Below are 19,359 nucleotides of genomic sequence, written 5' to 3' on the forward strand. Positions count from 1 at the left end.
CCCCACTGTATGTATGTATGTGTGTGTGTATATATATATATATATATATATATATGCAAAAAAAAAACATATGGGGAATGGAAGTGATGCAGACAATTACATTGATGGAAATTACAATCTATCTGCAATATTAAAGCTGATCTACCCCCTAAAAAAAAAAAAACACACACACACACACCTGTCAATCACACCAGTTTGATGGGAGAGATATTTCCTGAGTGGCGCAGTGGTCTAAGGCACTGCATCGCAGTGCTAGCTGTGCCACTGGAGATCCTGGTTCGAGTCCAGGTTCTGTCGCAGCTGGCCGCGACCGGGAGACCCATGGGCGGCGCACAATTGGTCGTCCAAGGTAGGGGAGGGTTTGGCCGGCAGGGATGTGGGTTTGTTTACCACGGGGGGCCAGTATGAAAAAAACAAAAAAAACATGTATGCATTCACTAACTGTAAGTCGCTCTGGATAAGAGCATCTGCTAAATGACTAAAATGTCAAATGTAAATGTAATAAATATGTCTATAAGATCAGGAATCCAGGTTGATGGATGAGGACTCTGTCTCTTGCAAGGCATCAATCATTATTAATACACAGCCCTTAGAATAGGATAGGATTGATTTCACTTGACTATTCATTTAATAGACTCATTGACTCTCCCTCAGGCCTTGTGTACTAGCATCGCTGGTCTCCTCCTAATTACTCTCCAGCTGTCTTCTGTCTTGACGATGGTGGGGGGAGGGGAGGAGACAGGAGAGAGGAGGGTGGTGGTGGGGGGTTGGTGGATGGGGTATCCCCCAACCTGGCCCTGCAGAGGGAGGCCAGATCCTACACCATCTTGTGTGTGTTTGAGCTGGCGGGTAATGGGCCGTGAAACTGGACCATGTGTTGCTGACACAGGATCAGGCCTCCCCTGGGACGCCTCGCACCCCCAAACATAACCCTGCCCCTCACCCATCCTCCAGTCAGTACACAGGCTGACCCTACACAGTACATCTTACAGAAGTGCTTAGAAGGACTGAGTTTATTCATTAAATTAAACCCCATACAAAGAGAAGTGCATTTATCTAATCTTCTCTCCAAAATGGCATGGTATTGTTTCTGTTATCATCAATTAGAATCTTGAATGTATTGACTCAAATACTCATCATTCACTTTACTTATTATACTCATATGAGTGTGTTTCCTACAGTGTGTTGCATCATAGTGTCCATACTGGTGTTTATAGTGTGCCCAGCGTGTGTTCCGGCTCTCTGCATGAGGACCGTTAATCAATGGTTTATCTCACCGAGACGCCTACTCCCTGTCCTGTGAGCTCCCTCTTCACTCCTTATCCAATTAGGCTGTCTAGTTAACGGGGTGAGGGGGGGTGGTGGTGGTGAGATAGGGTTAGCCAGGAATCTGCCCTCCCTAATCCTCCCTTTTGTCCTCCCTCGGATCAGACTCTTAACCCCTGTTTGTCTGTCTGTGGAGCAGTCATACTCCCTTGTTCAACCACTCCCCCTCCCCTAAACTCATCTCCCCTTAACTCAAACTAAAATCAAAGTTTATTGTAAGTCGCTCTGGATAAGAGCGTCTGCTAAATGACTAAAATGTAAATGTATTGGTCGTGTACACAGATTTGCAGATGTTATCGCAGGTGCAGCAAAATGCTTGTGTTTCTAGCTTCAACAGTGCAGTAATACATAGCAATAAAAAACGATACACAAACAATCCCCCCCAAAAATAAGAAAAATAAAGAAATTAAAATATATCCAGAGTTCGTAATATAAATATACACATTGGTGTGTGTATAGGCAGTATGGACAGTATATGAATAGAAAAGGTGTGTACAGCAGTAGTTATTTAGGATGAGCCATGACTAGAATACAGTATATACATACAGTGCATTTGGAAAGTATTCAGACCCCTTGACTTTTTAAACATTTTGTTAAGTTACAGCCTTATTCTAAAATAGATTAAATTGTTAGTTTTTTCTCATCAATCTACATACAATACCCCATAATGACAAAGCAAAAACGTTTTTTTATTTTATTTAGCAAATGTATTAAACATAAAAAACGGAAATATCACATTTACATAAGTATTCAGACCCTTTACTCAGTACTTTGTTGAAGCACCTTTGGCAGCGATTACAGCCTCAAGTCTTCTTGGGTATGACGCTACAAGCACACCTGTATTTGGGGAGTTTCTCCCATTCTTCTCTGCAGATCCTCTCAAGCTCTGTCAGGTTGGATGGGCCACTCAAGGACATTCAGAGAATCCACTCCTGCATTGTCTTGGCTGTGTGCTTAGGGTTGTTGTCCTGTTGGAAGGTGAACCTTCGCCCCAGTCTGAGGTCCTGAGCTCTCTGGAGCAGGTTTTCCTCAAGGATCTCTCTGTACTTTGCTCCGTTCATCTTTCCCTCGATCCTGACTAGTCTCCTAGTCCCTGCCACTGAAAAACATCCCCACAGCATGATGCTGCCACCACCATGCTTCACCGTAGGGATGATGCCAGGTTCCTTCAGACATGACGCTTGGCATTCAGGCCAAAGAGTTCAATCTTGGTTTCATCAGACCAGAGATTCTTGTTTCTCATGGTCTGAGAGTCCTTTAGGTGCCTTTTGTCAAACTCCAAGCGGGCTGTCATGTGCCTTTTTAATGAGGAGTGGCTTCCGTCTGGCCACTCTACCATAAAGGCCTGATTGATGGAGTGCTGCAGAGATGGTTGTCCTTCTGGAAGGTTCTCCCATCTCCACAGAGGAACTCTGGAGCTCTTTCAGAGTGACCATCGTGTTCTTGGTCACCTCCCTGAACAAAGCCCTTCTCCCCCGATTGCTCAGTTTGGCCGGGCGGCCAGCTCTAGGAAGAGTCATTTAAGAATGATGGAGGCCACTGTGTTCTTGGGGACCTTCAATGCTACAGAAATTGTTTTGTACCCTTCCCCAGATCTGTGCCTCGACACAATCCTGTCTCGGAGCACTACGGACAATTCCTTCTACCTCATGGCTTGGTTTTTGGTCTGGCATGCACTGTCAACTGTGGGACCTTGTGTAGACAGGTGTGTGCCTTTCCAAATCATGTCCAATCAATTGAATTTACCACAGGTGGACTCCAATCAAGTTGTAGAAACATTTCAAGGATGATCAATTGATACAGGATGCACCTGAGCTCAATTTCGAGTCTCATAGCAAATACTTATGTAAATAAGTTATTTATGTTTTTTATTTTTAATAAATTTGCAAAAATAATACCATTATGGGGTATTGTGAGTAGATTGATGAGGGAAAAAAATAATTTTATCAATTTTAGAATACGGCTGTAACGTAACAAAATGTAGGAAAAGTCAAGGGATCTGAACACTTTCCGAATGCACTGTATAAAATGGGTGAAACAGTATGCAAACTTTATTTAAGTGACCATGACTCTACACTGAGTGGACAAAACATTAAGAACACCTTCCTAATATTGAGTTACCCCCCCCCCCCAACCCACCCCTTGCCTTCAGCCTCAATTCGTCGGGGCATGGACTATACAAGGTGTCGAAAGCGTTCCATAGGGATGCTGGCCCATTTTGATTCCAATGCTTCCCACAGTTGTCAAGTTGGCTGGATGTCTTTGGGTGGTGGACTATCCTTGACACACACGGGAAACTGTTGAGCGCGAAACATCCAACAGTGTTACAGTTCTTGACACAAACCGGTGTGCTTGGCACCTACTACCATAAACCGTTCAAAGGCACATCAATCTTTTGTCTTCCCCATTCACCCTCTGAGTGGCACACAAACATGATCCATGTCGCAATTGTGTCAAGGATTGAAGGATTTAACAGTTGACATCAATAAGGGATTATAACTTTCACCTGGATTCACCTGGTCAGTCTATGTCATGGAAAGAGCATAATGTTTTGTACACTCAGTGTATATGTTGTAGTTGTCCCTTCTGAATGTGCTCTCTCCTGCTCCCTGTAGGCCAGAATCCCCTGCGTGAGGCCTACTCTATGTCCTGCATCGCCAACGGCAGCTCCAGCAGTCGCAAGCCCAGCCATAGAGACCGAGATAGCTCCACAGTGTCCGTCGCCAGGAAGGAGACCTTCTCCTCAGCAGCCAAGAGGTACTGTACAACACACAAACACACACACACATTTACACACACACACACACACATTTACACACACACACACACACACTTCAAAACAGTCATTGCTCAACTCTAGACCTGCTCATATCAGATGGGCAGCCATTTATGCAGAGCCTGTGTTGACATGATGTTTTGCTCTGAAATGCCACATTCATCTCATTTGTCAACCTGTTTAATGTTGATCACGTGTTTAACTTTCTACCTTCCAGCTTGCAGTGTTTCAACAGAATAAAGCCTATACATTTACCCTGGTTCTTTCAGGACAATATATGTTATAGGAGGATAACACATGTTGTGATGGGGTACCTGTCACAGTCTGTATGTACACCTATGGCTAAGCATTGCTGAGCACTTCCACAATGATTCACTAGACATTAATCAAATATACAGAGTCAGCTATTCACTGCCTATGGAGGAGGTCGGGGCTTTGCAGGTCTCGCTGTAGGTAGAAGTTGCTTGTATAGGCACAGCTATAGGATCAGCTTGTCCTCTTATATACCTTTCTGTCCCCCTGTCTTCACTGGTTGTGTCCCCCTGTCCCCCCTGTCTCCACTGGTTGTGTCCCCCTGTTTGGTTAACCCCCTGGTTGTCTCCACAGCGGTCAGACAGCAGAGAGGAAAAAGGACACGCCTCAGATGGAGGGCATCAAGGAGAAGCAGGAGGGGCCCTCCCAGCCCAACCAGGCTAACGATAAAGCCCCCCCAGCCAGCCCCCTGCAGCCCTCGCCGTCCCCCTCCAGCTCCAGCCACCCCCTCTCCCCACACCCTCCTCAGTCCCAAAGGCAGGCCCCGGAGAGCAAGGGCACCTCCCCAGCCAAAAGGTTCCGCCGACGCACACTTTGATCTTCGATGCCCCCACCCCTACCAACGCAATGCCCTGCCGACACTCTTAATGCTCTTAACCCTAGCTTAGCTTACCTTTCACTGGGGGAAGGGATGGCTTCTTAGATCACTCACATTTGAACCGATTTCGGTTATTAACCTCCTCTATCTCCATCTCTCACCTGTACGTTCAGCTATCTTTCCATGTACAGACTCAGCCACTGCAGACCTTCGCTTCTCAAACGGCTCTCAACACTACTTACTTTTTCTTTTAGACTACTTCTAGCCCAGCCCTTTCATTCAGATGAGAGGAAAATAGAAGAGAGAAGAGGAATGGTTTGCAGATGTCCCTTCTCCACTCATCCACAACAGTGTGAGCCCTCTCACTATATCGTTAGGAATAGGAGAGGCCCTATCTGTCATGTACCAGCTGTGCTTCGTACCAGTCAGGATACACACACACCAGCCTTTGACACACGCGACACACAAGCTCCAGCCCCAGACCGACTGCACTCACTAATCAAAGCATTGGTCAGCCTCACACTCATGACTCATAGCACAGATCAACATAAATTATTCTACGAAACATTGAAAACCAATTACGTTTTACAAAGAGCACCCCGTGAACCCATCCCTGCCCATTAGACTGGGCAAGTATCAGGTTATTAGTCAGGGCCGCTGACATGACAAGCACATTTGCTGGAAAACTCATCTGCCAGCAATTGTGCGTGTGTCCACCCAATATGAAATCGGCCAGGCTTCTAAGCAGCGCAGTGCACATTCGGGGCTCTTGCTGGGCAAGAGAGGCATGAGTATTATAGGGTGATTTTACCTCTTAAATGGTCCCTTTCCAATCCAATCAGAGGAATGGATAGCATAGGAGTCTCAAGTGGGCTTCAATTCACACTCACTTAGCTAGAATAAAGCCTTGAGATTTGAGATGCAGTGAGTGCACCATTAAGGGCTTTTAACCAACAGACACACGTTACATATGTGCTGTATAGCAATGATACTATACCACTCATCTACCGTTTATGGACCCCTCCTTTTAGTTACCACTCCTTCCATCTGTCACCCCTACCACTCTCTCTCTCTCTTCCCCCATATCTATTGACTTACCCTCTCCTGCACACACACACCCCTTTAGAGTGAAGCGTTTCAGCTCTGCCCCCAGTTCCATCTGTGGGAGTGTTAGCTTTCCTCTCACTCACCCCTGACTCCTCTCCTGGGGCCCCTCAGGCTGGTGCTGCGCTCTGTGCGTTTGGCCCTGTGTGTGCTCTTCTTGCCCACCCCAGGCCTCTGTGTGTGTATGTATGTTCGCGTGCGCATATGTGTTTTTGGTGGGGTTATGGATCACTTCTGTTTAGTCTAGATTGTTTTTTTCCCGCCAAATTCCATGCAGGCAGTTAGAATAAGCAGAGGATGTCTAGGTGTCTCTCCCTCTCCATGGTCCTCTGTAGCTCTGTTGGTAGAGCATGGCGCTTGTAACGCCAGGGTAGTGGGTTCGATTCCTGGGACCACCCGTACGTAAAATGTATTCACACATGACTGTAAGTCGCTTTGGATAAAAGCTTCTGCTAAATGACATGTATTATATCGTAGATAAGGACAGAGTACAGACTCTGTAAAAGTAGTAGTGTAACACATCATTAAACCACCCCTCCCCCAACAGTCTGCCACACTACCATCTACCCCTCAGCATCACCACTGCCCCCTGGAGGTTGAACAGACGCCATGCAGAAGTGATCCAAAACTTTACGTCTCGCAAATAACCCTTCCTCCTCACAGCTTCGCATGAGGAGTGTTATTCTTCACGCTCCTCTCTCTCTAGCCATTCTCCAAACCTTCCATTCTCCACTGTCACCCAACCTCCTCTTCTCTAACTTTATACTTGCAGTGTGGCTCTTAACTCTTCGGCCTTCTCTGTCTCCTGAAGCCTGGGGCTTGAGCTGTACGGCCAGCCCATGTGTACTAACCTATGATTGGGGTGGGCTTTCCCCTGTGTGCCCGGCTACAGCAGCATGCATTGATTCTAGTGCTGAGGGGTTGCGTAATGCGTACTACTCACCTGGGTGCCTCTTTGAGGCACCATATCTCTTTGTTTGTGTGTGTGGTGTTTCAGGTCCAGATTAACCCAACAGGAGGGTTGCCATGAGTGAAATAAATGTGCATTAAGGGTATAGAGTTTTCAGGTTGTCAGGTTACATGGTGGCCTGGTCAAGTTCAAACTCTGGGCCGTAAGTATAATGTATACTGCAAATAATAATACAGTTACACACTTCAATGCACTTTTTCAATTTTAACATATAGAAAATGAGTAGTAGTAGCCAATTCAAACCAGTCTCCATTATCACCATGGCACTCCTCCATACCCCTGCTTTCTTTCTGTCTAGCTAACTCTCTTTCTCTCTTCCTCTCTTGATCTATCTCTGTGGTATAAAACTAACTGTTTCTCTTTATGTGCACGCTGTGCGTTCCTCTGTGTGTGTAGGGGTCACAGTGCGAAGCGGGGCACAGGGATGGAACGTTCTCAGAGCAGTACGTGGGAGAGTGGTGAGGAGAGCAGGAACAAGCTGGTGAAGGCTGCCTCCACCTCCAAACTGCTGGCCAAGGTGGTGAAGAACGCAGACAAGTGAGTGGCTGATGGGACACACTTCACAAGTCTTATACAACGTAAACATATGTGTGGCAGTGTAATCCAAATACAGTGATACATCAGAATTTAATTCCGGTTATGTTTGTTTATGGGGTATATGAGAGTACTGTACCTTTGAGACATTACACTATCCTAGAATCACTATGACAACCCCTTAATTCCCTATATTGTATTCATCCAAAGTCCCTCCCTAATAATAGGATTCATCCAAAGTCTCTCTCTAATATAGGATGCTGCTAAATTGGCCCAACTGTCAGACTGTCAACCTTCACTTGTTTTTGTAGTCTCAAGTCACAGTCTGACCTAATTGCTATTTCTCCATTCTCTTCCAGGCATAAAGACCCAGTGATCAGCCAAGGTGAATACACTCCCATATCGTTTACTGTCTTTTCTATGTAAACCATCCACCACCACATAATGAAATCACTAGACCTATGTACTGTAGTATAGCCACATAATTGGCACTTTTGGAACAATTGGAACTTTGTACAATATAATACAATGTAACCTAAAGTATGTTCTCATTAGGCTTTATGAAAATGCTACACTGTACTATTTCTGTCTTAGAGTGCCTCTAGGTAAGAGAAGAGGTGTATTTCAAAGCGTCTTGTGGTTCCTTCCAACATATCCTTATCCTATTGTGTAGACCCAACTAGTCACCGTTGTCTTCTTCAGATCATGCTAGCTCTTCTCCCTGTGTACTGTCATTGTGTGTGTGTGTTGAGTGATGTTGTTTCTGTCTCATGACCAGCCAAAATGTCAACCCGTGAGAAAAACAGCCAAGCTGGTAAGTTGTCAACAGAGAGCGAGCGCTAGCAGCCTTGGAACGAGCCCTTCTCCACTCTCCGCTTTTTCGGCTGATTTATCTCTTCATCTATCTTTCTTTGCCACTCCCTTTATCACGTCAAGCACAGACATGATCTTTCGCTCCCCTCTGCACCCTCGCTCTCCTATTTCTCTCCATCTCTCTCTGTCCTCTATCACTATTTCACTCCCCCATACTTTCTCACCCTCCTCCATGCCATTGTCCTCAGGCGATGCCCAGCCTAAATAAAGGGCATAGCTTTGCCAGGATGCCACGCCCCACCGTGCCCCGTTGTCACTTAACATAGTGTCGTCTGGCTAAAAGTGTCCTTCTCTTGGCTCAGGCGGGTCATGTGAGGAATGTGGTTGGGCCTGAGATGGCTGGACCGGGCCCTAGCTAACTCGATTAGCTCTACAGACAGACAGACCGACCGACACTTAGGACTAAAATTCAGCTAATTCAGCCTTTTCCCGGCATTAATTGTCACAGATATAATGAGGAAAACATCAGTTAGTAAATAAGAATATTGCAGACCATGGCTACACTTATTAGTGTCCCCAAGGCAGTATGTAGGCCTTCCCTTGGTACCAGTAAATGGTAGCTAATCCTAACTACATAATTCCTGTGATGGATTCTGAAAATCCAGTGTGGGGTCTACTGTATGCTTCCCCTCAATTTGTGATAAAGGGATGAAAGCCCTCACTATTTTATGAGCAATGTTGAAATTCTGTTCCCCTCCACCAAATCTCCCTCTCCCCCTCATCTTCTCACTAGGAGAGTAGAGCCCTAACCCCACAGAGCTGGGAGACTGACGAGGGAAACAAACACATTCCACTGATCCCAGTCTACCACAAATCTTACCTCCCCCCTCTTTTTTGTTCTCTATTCCCCCTCCTCTTTTCTTTATTCTACCCCTATCACGTTTTCTTATTTCAGCCGGGTTTGGGGTTGCTGACTCACTGCTTCGCGCCGGTGCACGGCACCCAACGCTTCTCTGTCTGTCTGTCCATGTCTGTCTCTTCGTCTGTCTATACAGCGTCTCATCCCTCGATGAGTGGAAAGCATGTGCAGCACACTAACTGAACAGTAGAAAATAATAATGCAAAAAAAATCTACTGAACTCATAAGGCTTTTCTAAGCTTTTTGAGGTGTTTATGTAAAAAAAGTGTTCATGTGCAAAAGTGTTCTCACACCAAGTGATTATGTGTGCCGGTGGGGAGGGTGCTGAGCAGTCAGACTGCAGAAATACTTCTGTTAATGGACTAAACTCATGTCATGCACTCTCTGACTCATGACACACTCTCTGACTCATGACATATTAACCTTTATTACCTCAACAGGGTTTTCTTTGGTGAGAAAAAGACCACCCCAACCTGGGTTCAAATACTTATTTGAGTGTTTGGTCTAGCCTGTCTGAATACTTCAAAAGTATTTTTTATCATTTCAGATAGTATTTGAACCCAGGTCTAATATGTATACCTGTGCTGGAACTGTATGTTGAATGTGTGTGCTAAAGCAAGGGCTTAGTATCAACAGGTTTCCTCTGTATTTTAACAAGTCAAAATGGCGATCGTGATGTAGCAAGCTAACGACTTTCTTTTGTCTGTCTCCTCAACAGAGGGAGACTACATCAAGATGTTCATGCGAGGTCGACCCATCACCATGTTCATCCCCGCGGACGTGGAGAACTATGATGACGTGCGCACAGAGCTGCCTCCAGAGAGACTCAAACTGGAGTGGGTGTATCCTTTCGCTCTCAGCAGGGCCTGGTCCCAAACGCTCTCTCCGTATGTCCCTGACCTCAGTCCCTCTGTTGTCTATCTGTGGATCAAAGCAAAATGGTGGATGACTTCTAGGTCTTCATTTACACCTTTCCAGTTGTTTTCACATTGCAGATGAAGGAACGGATACTAGTAGAATGTGCCAATTATACTATTAAGATGGACCGTTTGAGGTCTCTTGTGTTTCTCTCAATGGGTTTCCTTCTGTGTGTTCTGTTGTGTTTCCTTGACTCCCTATGCCAGGTATGGCTACAGGGGGAAAGACTGCAGAGCCAACGTGTACCTGCTCCCTACAGGGGAGAGTGTTTACTTTATTGCCTCTGTGGTAGTGCTCTTCAACTATGAGGAGAGGACACAGCGCCACTACCTCGGCCACACAGACAGTGTCAAATGGTGAGCTGGTATCCTGTTCTACATGATGTTATTTCCTTTTTTTTTTCTCACACAAAATGGTGAGTTGGTGGGAACTGGGAGTTTTGGGCTGGCTTGGTTGTGTTGTATGGCAATGAATTCATACAGTAGCCTACACGCTATCATGGGCTGTGTATTCTGGAGACAGTAGATAAAATATACAGATACAGAAGGTAAAATAATATGTCCCCCAGGGTCTGAATACTGTATAAACACTTCACACAAAACTTTTAATGCGGATTAAGCAAATGCTTGTCACAGACACAATGGTTCCTACACTAACCACTGTGTAGCTGACACGTCCAGTTCAACTGTCTCCGGGTTCCATCCTCTCAGGAGCCTCTTAAAATAAACAGACTATGCAAATGAGATGTAAATGTCTGTCCGGGTGGTAGAGAAGTGGGAGAGTCAAATGAGTCTGTGTGATAGCGGAGCGCTGACAGACCTGTTTTTGTTTGAAACTATATGCCTCACTTCCTCCCATCAGGCTGTGGGCCAGACATGCACACAGGCCTGCTCAGTCAAACAGCTACCTCTCATCTAACTCATTTTACACCTGACCTTATCACTACTGATTGTTGCTGACTGTAGGTGTTTTCAATAGGGAGGTAGTTTCCCACACACAACAATTTTTTAATTGGTTTTTGATCTCATTCTCTCTCTGTCTATTTCTGTCTCTCTTTCTGTGTCTCTCTCAGCCTTGCTGTTCACCCTGATAAGATCCGCATTGCCACGGGACAGATTGCAGGAGTGGATAAGGACGGGCGGGTGAGTCACTCTCCCACCTCCTCACCCATTCCTCACCCCCTCACTTTCACCCCTTCACTTTCTGCTAGCTAAATCCTTTAATAATATGATCGGCAGTGTGACATTTCATGTTTGTGCAACCTGTTTTCTTCCCCATCATACATCCACACAGGCGCACACACACCTGGGCAAGTCACAGGGCTTCAAATGTCAGCTATGTAACACCAAGGGGTTTTCCACCCAAAAACTATATTTTGTTATTTGTTTCATTAGTCCATTGTTGACATAGTCCCAAAATGTTTTGGTTGTCAGCAATTAAGTTAAGATATGTAACTTTCAAAATACAAAAATACAGAAATCATCGTATGATCTAAAACGCAGCATCATATGATGCAAAATGCATCATACGGGGATGATTTCTGTATTTTGAAAGTTACATATATTGATTGCAGACAACCAAAGCATTTTGGGACTATGTCAACAATGGTCTAATGAAACAAATACCAAAAGATCGTTTTTGGGTAGAGTTTTCCTTTAAGTAGTCTTATACCAGCCTGCCGAATACAGAACGACATGTCTATCTGTGGTTATGTTTAAAAGCATAATCCTTGTTTGCACAATGTCTTTTCTTGTGTACAGTATGAGTATTTCTGCTTGCGTTGCACAATCAGGCTCACTCATGTCTTTGACAGGCAGACCCAGACACAGGTGCTCCATATTTACTCAAGAATAGCAATAATCCATACTCTAATGCAACTCATTATATTTAAGCTCTCTGGGTGTAAACATGCCAAACTGGCTCTAACCTTCCTCAAATGATTCCGTAGAAGAGGATACTGCCTGTCAGTCAGCCAGATCCTGCACAACTCACTGACTATACCTGTTGAATGCTTTCTCAAATCTTTAAAATGGCTTCCTTTCCTCACCTCCTTCAACTTTTCCTTAATTACCACTGATCTTAGAGGATATGATAGGTAAAAAGCAATTCAAATCAAATCATAATGTATTTGCCACATGTGCCGAATACAACAGCTGTAGACCTTACAGTGAAATGCTTACTTACAAGCCCTTAACCAACAATGCAGTTTTTAAGAAAATAAAAAAAGTGTTAAGTAAAAAATAGATAAGTAAAAAATATAAATAGCAAATCATTAAAGAGCAGCAGTAAAATAAAATAACAGTAGGGAGGCTATGTACAGGGGGTACCGGTACAGAGTCAATGTGCGGGGGCACCGGTTAGTCGAGGTAATTGAGGTAATATGTACATGTGGGTAGAGTTAAAGTGACTATGCATAGATAATAAACAGAGTAGCAGCAGCGTAAAAGAGGGGGTGGGGGGGCAATGTAAATAGTCCAGGTAGCCATGATTAGCTGTTCAGGAGTCTTATGGCTTGGGGGTAGAAGCTGTTATGGGGGTAGAAGCTGTTAAGAACCTTTTGGACCTAGACTTGTCGCTCCGGTACCGCTTGCCGAGCAGAGAGAACAGTCTATATCTAGGGAGTCTGGAGTCTTTGACAATTTTTAGGGCCTTCCTCTGACGCCGCCTGGTATAGATGTCCTGGATGGCAGGAAGCTTGGCCCCAGTGATGTACTGGGCCGTACGCACTACCCTCTGAAGTGCCTTGCGGTTGGAGGCCAAGCAGTTGCCATACCAGGCGGTAATGCAACCAGTCAGGATGCTCTCGATGGTGCAGCTGTAGAACTTTTTGAGGATCTGAGGACCCATGCCAAATGTTTTCAGTCTCCTGAGGGGGAATAGGCTTTGTCGTGCCCTCTTCACGACTGTCTTGGTGTGTTTGGACCATGATAGTTTGTTGGTGATGTGGACACCAAGGAACTTGAAGCTCTCAACCTGTTCCACTACAGCCCCGTTGATGAGAATGGGGGCGTGCTCAGTCACAATCATCTCCTTTGTCTTGATCACGTCGAGGGAGAGGTTGTTATCCTGGCACCACACAGCCAGGTCTCTGATCTCCTCCCTATAGGCTGTCTCATCTTTGTCAGTGATCAGGCCTACCACTGTTGTGTCGTCGGCAAACTTAATGATGGTGTTGGAGTCGTGCCTGACCATGCAGTCATTAGTGAACAGGGAGTACAGGAGGGGACTGAGCACGCACCCCTGAGGGGCCCCCGTGTTGAGGATCAGCGTGGCAGATGTTTTGTTACCTACCCTTGCCACCTGGGGACGGCCCATCAGGAAGTCCAGGATCCAGTTGCAGAGGGAGGTGTTTAGTCCCAGGGTCCTTAGCTTATTGATGAGCTTTGAGGGCACTATGGTGTTGAACGCTGAGCTGTAGTCAATGAATAGCATTCTCACGTAGGTGTTCCTCTTGTCCAGGTGGGAAAGGGAAGTGTGGAGTGCAATAGAGATTGCATCAGCTATTGGAAGAATCCCAGAACATATTCCAGTCTGCGCTAGCAAAACAGTCCTGTAGCTTAGCATCTGCGTCATCTGACCACTTCCTTATTAACCGAGTCATTGGTGCTTCCTGCTTTAGTTTTTGATTATAAGCAGGATAGAGTTATGGTCAGATTTGCCAAATGGAGGGCGAGGGAGAGCTTTGTACGCGTCTCTGTGTGTGGAGTAAAGGTGGTCTAGAGTTTTTTTTCCTCTGGTTGCACATTTAACATGCTGGTAGAAGTTAGGTAGAACGGATTTAAGTTTGCCTGCATTAAAGGCCACTAGGAGCGCTGCCTCTGGATGAGCATTTCCTGTTTACTTATGGCCTTATACAGCTCATTGAGTGCAATCTTAATGCCAGCATTGGTTTGTGGTGGTAAATAGACAGCTACGAAAAATATAGATGAAAACTCTCTTGGTAAATAGTGTGGTCTACAGCTTATCATGAGATACTCTACCTCAGGCGAGCAAAACCTCGACTTCCTTAGTGTTAGAATTTAAGCACCAGCTGTTTTTACAAATATACACAGACCGCCACGTCTTACCGGAGTCCGCCATTCTATCCTGCCGATGTAGCATATATCCCGCCAGCTGTATGTTATCCATGTCGTCGTTCAGCCACGACTCAGTGAAACATTCGATATTACAGTTTTTAATGTCCCGTTGGTAGGATATCCTTGATCTTAGGTCGTCCCAATTTATTTTCAAATGATTGAACATTGGCTAATAGGATTGATGGAAGAGGCAGTTTACTCGCTCGCCATTGGATCCTTACAAGGCACCCCGACCTACGTCCACGATATCTCTGTCTCTTTCTCATGCGAATGACAGGGATTTGGGCCTTGTCTGTAGAATACCCTTCGCGTCCGACTTGTTAAAGAAAAAATCTTCGTCCAATACGAGGTGAGTAATCGCTGTCCTGATATCCAGAAGCTCTTTTTGGTCATAAGAGACGGTGGCAGAAACATTATGTACAGAATAAATTACAAATAACGCGAAAAAACACACATAATAGTACAATTGGTTAGAAGGCTGTAAAACGGCAGCCATCTTCTCCGGCGCCATAACCGCCGGAGTGGGAATCAATCCAGTTGGGTGGGAATCAATCCAGTTATTTTATCTACCAGTGCTTGTGAGGATAGGGCGACAAGGAAAGGAAGTTTTAAAGGATTAACAAGACCCAACCGAGACACAGATACACATGTTTCTGATTAGTGAATACAGTGAAAGCTGAGAGCTGGTCAAATGATGCGTTTTCCTCTCCTCATCTGCCACTGATTGTGAAGGGAAGGAATCAAGGAAAGATGCTGTCAAAAACAATATACTGTAAATGCAGCCATAGTGTCTGAGTTTGGCTAAACCGAGAGCTAGTTCAATGATGTGTGTGTTCTCTTCTTCTCCCCCTGCAGCCACTGCAGCCCCATGTGAGGGTGTGGGATTCGGTCAGCCTGTCCACCCTGCAGGTCATCGGCCTGGGCACCTTCGAGAGAGGGGTGGGCTCCCTGGCCTTCTCCAAAGCGGTGGGTACCCCTAGCACCACTCCTAACACCTCTAATGATATAATCCAGGATGTGTAGTAATTCATGTGAGACCCCACCCTGGGAAGTGTACAGATCCTACATATCATAGTTCACGTAATCACATCACAGCCAGTGGTTAGTGGGTCTAGATAAGATGTTCTAGACTCAGGTCTGGGGTTCTAGGTGCTGTGTGTTTCTGCACCGAGCCCTTTTGTGATCAGGCTAGTGGGTCAGAGTGGTGTCATTGTGGTGTTGAGTACCTCATAGGCTCTCTAATCAGTAGTTTACTGTTACTATTCACTCTGTCCTCAGTTAGCACATTCCAGAAGTCTGCTTTTACTGCCTGGCTCCCTTCACACGCGAACACGCACACACTCACACGCATACACTATGACCCATTTCCATACAAATGGACACACAAACACGCATTTTAGGTTAAGTGAAACATTATCCTCTTATGTTATCAGAGCTGAGCAGTGGATTTGCTTTATTAAAGAATAGTACATCTTGAATGAAGGGTATTATCATTGTATGTCGTTGCTGATACCATTATGCCAAATCTACTTAATGGCTAACCGCTTAGAAGTTTATTGGTCATTCCTACTAGCTTTATGGCAATTTATGCCACAGGTTGATTCATGTTTAGACTCTTCCATGCCCTCTCATCAACATGCAGTATAAAGTAGTTAATATGCACTATCAAAGAATAGCAGGCATAAACTGGAATTATATTATTATGTTATGCCAGATTTACTGAATTGCAGACAATAGGATCTATGTTTCATACAAGGTTTACTGACATGAAGACACCCTGTTTCCTCCTGGGTTTCTCCTACAGGACTCAGGTACACACCTGGCGGTGATTGATGATTGTAACGACCACATGTTGACTGTCTGGGATTGGCAGAAGAAATCCAAGATCGCTGAAATCAAGGTCAGAGATACATGGGGTGTTTTATACTGTGTAATTCTGCCTAAAATACATAAATAATTGCATTTGATGATTGGGTTATAAAATGAATCTTCTTTTTTAACTGTATATGATCTCTGTTTCACCTTCACTAGTCTACAAATGAGGTGGTGCTTGTGGTGGAGTTCCACCCTACTGATGCCAACACCATAGTAACCTGTGGCAAGTCCCACATCTTCTTCTGGACCTGGGCTGGCACCTCGCTGGCACGCAAGCAGGGCATCTTCGGGGTGAGGACACACACACCTTAATACTCTTTAAAAAGGACTTGTAAAGTACTTCACATGTTCAGTACTTAAAAGTGTGTAAAGATCTGCTTGAGCCAAGCAAAACAGAGAACTGCACTTAACGGTTGTTTTTACAGATTGGCAAGAACTGTGTCACCAAAGTGCCTTGAATAAGAAAATGATGTATCCCTTGCGTAGTATAACATTACCGTACATGTACAACGTCTCTTTCTCTAGTCTCCCTAAACACAAACACAACACAATTATTACGAAATAGCTCATTCAAATTATCTTCCTGCTCAGAAATACGAGAAACCCAAGTTTGTTCAGTGTCTGGCCTTCCTCAACAACGGGGACATCCTGACTGGAGACTCTGGAGGCATCATGTTGATATGGAGCAGGAGCACAGTGGAGCCGACCCCAGGGAAGGGACCCAAAGGTACACTATACACTTTATATACCTTCTAGCTTACACTACCTTAAAGGCCCAGTGCAGTCAAAAATGTGATTTTCCTGTGTTTTATAGATATTTCCACACTATGAGGTTGGAATAATACTGTGAAATTGTGAAAATTATGATAATGCCCTTTTAGTGTAAGAGTTGTTTGAAAAGGCTGCCTGAAAATTCAGACTGTTTTGGTGGGATGGAGTGTTGGCCTGCCTGGTGACATCACCCAGGTGGTAAATTAGTTAATAGACCAATAAGAAAGATGATTCCAATCCTCTCTGTCAGTAACAGCTAGTTTTCAGACCACTCCCAGACAGACCTAGCTTAATTCTTGCTTGAGAAATTGCTCTTTGCTAAGAAGCTATTTATGTTTATTTTTGATCATTTTAATAAATAAAATCACAGTAAGGTACTTAATTGTTACCCAGAAATGATTTGATATTGAGATAAAAATGGCTGCATTGGACCTTTAAACTCACAAACAGGCCCCTAGACCTAGTTGAGCCAGACCCAGGAAAAGGACCCAAAGATACACTACCTTATAATACCTTACACCATACACTGTACTTTATACCTCACACAGTCCCTACACCCGCCCGTATAGTGCTACTGATGGCACTTTTGGTTGGAGCATGGTGTTGCAACACCAGGATTGTAGGTTTGAGTCCCTCATGAGCCACGTATAGCCTACTGAATATTTGTGTTGAACTTAGTCACTTTGGTAAAACCATCTGCCAAAACCGTCTGACCATATCAGACATACCCAAATGAGTAATACAAAACAATTACCTTCCCAGTGAGTCTCAAAGACACAGAGGAGAGCAACTGAAAGAGGTGATTCGAGACCGGAGAAAAGAAAACAGCCTTGAAGGAGACACAGAAAGACACAGAAAGAGAAAGACGGGGAAGAAAAGTGGGGGAGAGAAGAAGAAGAGTGGGTGTGATTGTTGGCAGGCCAGAGTGCCTGGGGGAGGGAGGGTGTTGGGGTTTTGAGCAGTAATGGTTTTGGTTGGCATGCTACAGAACTGGAAGAGCAGAACTAGGGCCAGATGCCAGGGATAAACTGTTAATCTCTTTATTTACCTGCTCTGGTCTAGTTGCTCTGTTGAAGCTGGGGCTGTGCCACAGTGACGCTTGGTGGTTAGATGGTTGGAGTGCGTGTGTGTTAGTGTGTGTGTGTTCGTGTGTGTGTGTGCACATGCTTGAGCATGCGTGTGTGAATGCTTATGTGTGTGTGTGTGTGTGTGAAGTGTGTGTTTCCACATCTGTCTGAGCTCTGCTGGGATGAAGGTCATGCCAATGTGGGAGAGCAGAAGCGATACAGAGACAGAAACAATATCTGATGCACATTAATTCTACACATACCCTCCCTCTGCCACTCAATATTACCTCCATTGACAATTCCACTGCCTCAGGTTAAGTCTGACTAGCCTTGAGGAATGGCCCTCCCCTGCTGTGCATCTCTCTGTATTATCAGCATAGAATTTAGTATTATTACAGGAGGAGTGATAATCTGCAGGTACACTACATGACCAAAAGTATGTGGACACCTGCTCGTCGAACATCTCAATCCAAAGTCATGGGCATTAATATGGAGCTGGTCCCCCCTTTGCAGCTATAACAACCTCTACTCTTCTGGGAAGGCTTTCCACTAGATATTGGAACATTGCCAATGTTTGTCTATGGAGATTGCATGGCGGTGTGCTTGATTTTATACAACTGTCAGCAACTGGTGTGGCAGAAATAGCCGAATCCACTCATTCGAAGGGATGTCCACATACTTTTGTATATATAGTGTATGTGGAGAATGCACATACTCATTCAAACACAGCCTTCCATAGCCATCTTCTTAATCACACACACCCACTCTCGCACGCTAGCCGGTGCCGGTCATGGAATTTTGGATGGCGGTTATTGGCCAGCCAAATTACCACGGTTACCGTTATTATGGTTGGTCACCGTACTTTAAAAAAGCTGACTGCATGTGCAGTGCTGCTGCAGGGAGGGGGGTGTTGCCTAGGCAACCAAAGACTAATTTGCTACAACACCTTGCTTGTTTCAGCTAGGAGCAACAACGTTTTATCATGTTGTAAATAGTCAATTTTACTGCGGAAACGGACTCAACCGCATGAATGCCCGGCCGTCCCAGCTTCAGTCAGCTGTTCGTTCCACAATTTTTTTTAAACATTTAACGGTTATGACGGTTATTTTAGTTTAATGACGGTCTTCATCCATAATCGCCAGTTACACGATTATACTGTAATTGTGCCAGCCCTAACACACACACACACACTCTCTCTCATTTCCACCTCAAACGCTTCCCTGAGAGAACAACAAGAGCTGACCTCTACCGTGGCACATAAACCACATTAGCAAATGTCAAGTATTTGTTCTATCCTATTCCCAGAAATCTCCACTGTGAGCTGTTTTACGGCCTCACTCGCTCACCCTTTCTTATTCCT

General features: G+C 45.0%; 1 protein-coding gene across 1 annotated transcript in view; it reads left to right on the forward strand.

The window, feature by feature from the left end:
* The window catches only part of LOC311110883 (echinoderm microtubule-associated protein-like 4), a 65,065-nt gene that overhangs the window by 32,507 nt on the left and 13,199 nt on the right, over positions 1-19,359 (forward strand). Inside the window, exons 3-14 of the mRNA XM_084153498.1 lie at positions 3,942-4,083; positions 4,709-4,930; positions 7,423-7,563; positions 7,920-7,945; positions 8,339-8,374; positions 10,011-10,134; positions 10,417-10,566; positions 11,283-11,352; positions 15,142-15,252; positions 16,091-16,186; positions 16,318-16,452; positions 16,753-16,888. Of these exons, the coding sequence (XP_084009624.1) occupies positions 3,942-4,083; positions 4,709-4,930; positions 7,423-7,563; positions 7,920-7,945; positions 8,339-8,374; positions 10,011-10,134; positions 10,417-10,566; positions 11,283-11,352; positions 15,142-15,252; positions 16,091-16,186; positions 16,318-16,452; positions 16,753-16,888 (1,389 nt within the window). The remainder of the gene's footprint in view (positions 1-3,941; positions 4,084-4,708; positions 4,931-7,422; positions 7,564-7,919; positions 7,946-8,338; positions 8,375-10,010; positions 10,135-10,416; positions 10,567-11,282; positions 11,353-15,141; positions 15,253-16,090; positions 16,187-16,317; positions 16,453-16,752; positions 16,889-19,359) is intronic.

Source organism: Coregonus lavaretus, assembly GCF_964263955.1.
Source record: "Coregonus lavaretus genome assembly, chromosome: 36".
Classification (NCBI taxonomy): Eukaryota; Metazoa; Chordata; class Actinopteri; order Salmoniformes; family Salmonidae; genus Coregonus; species Coregonus lavaretus.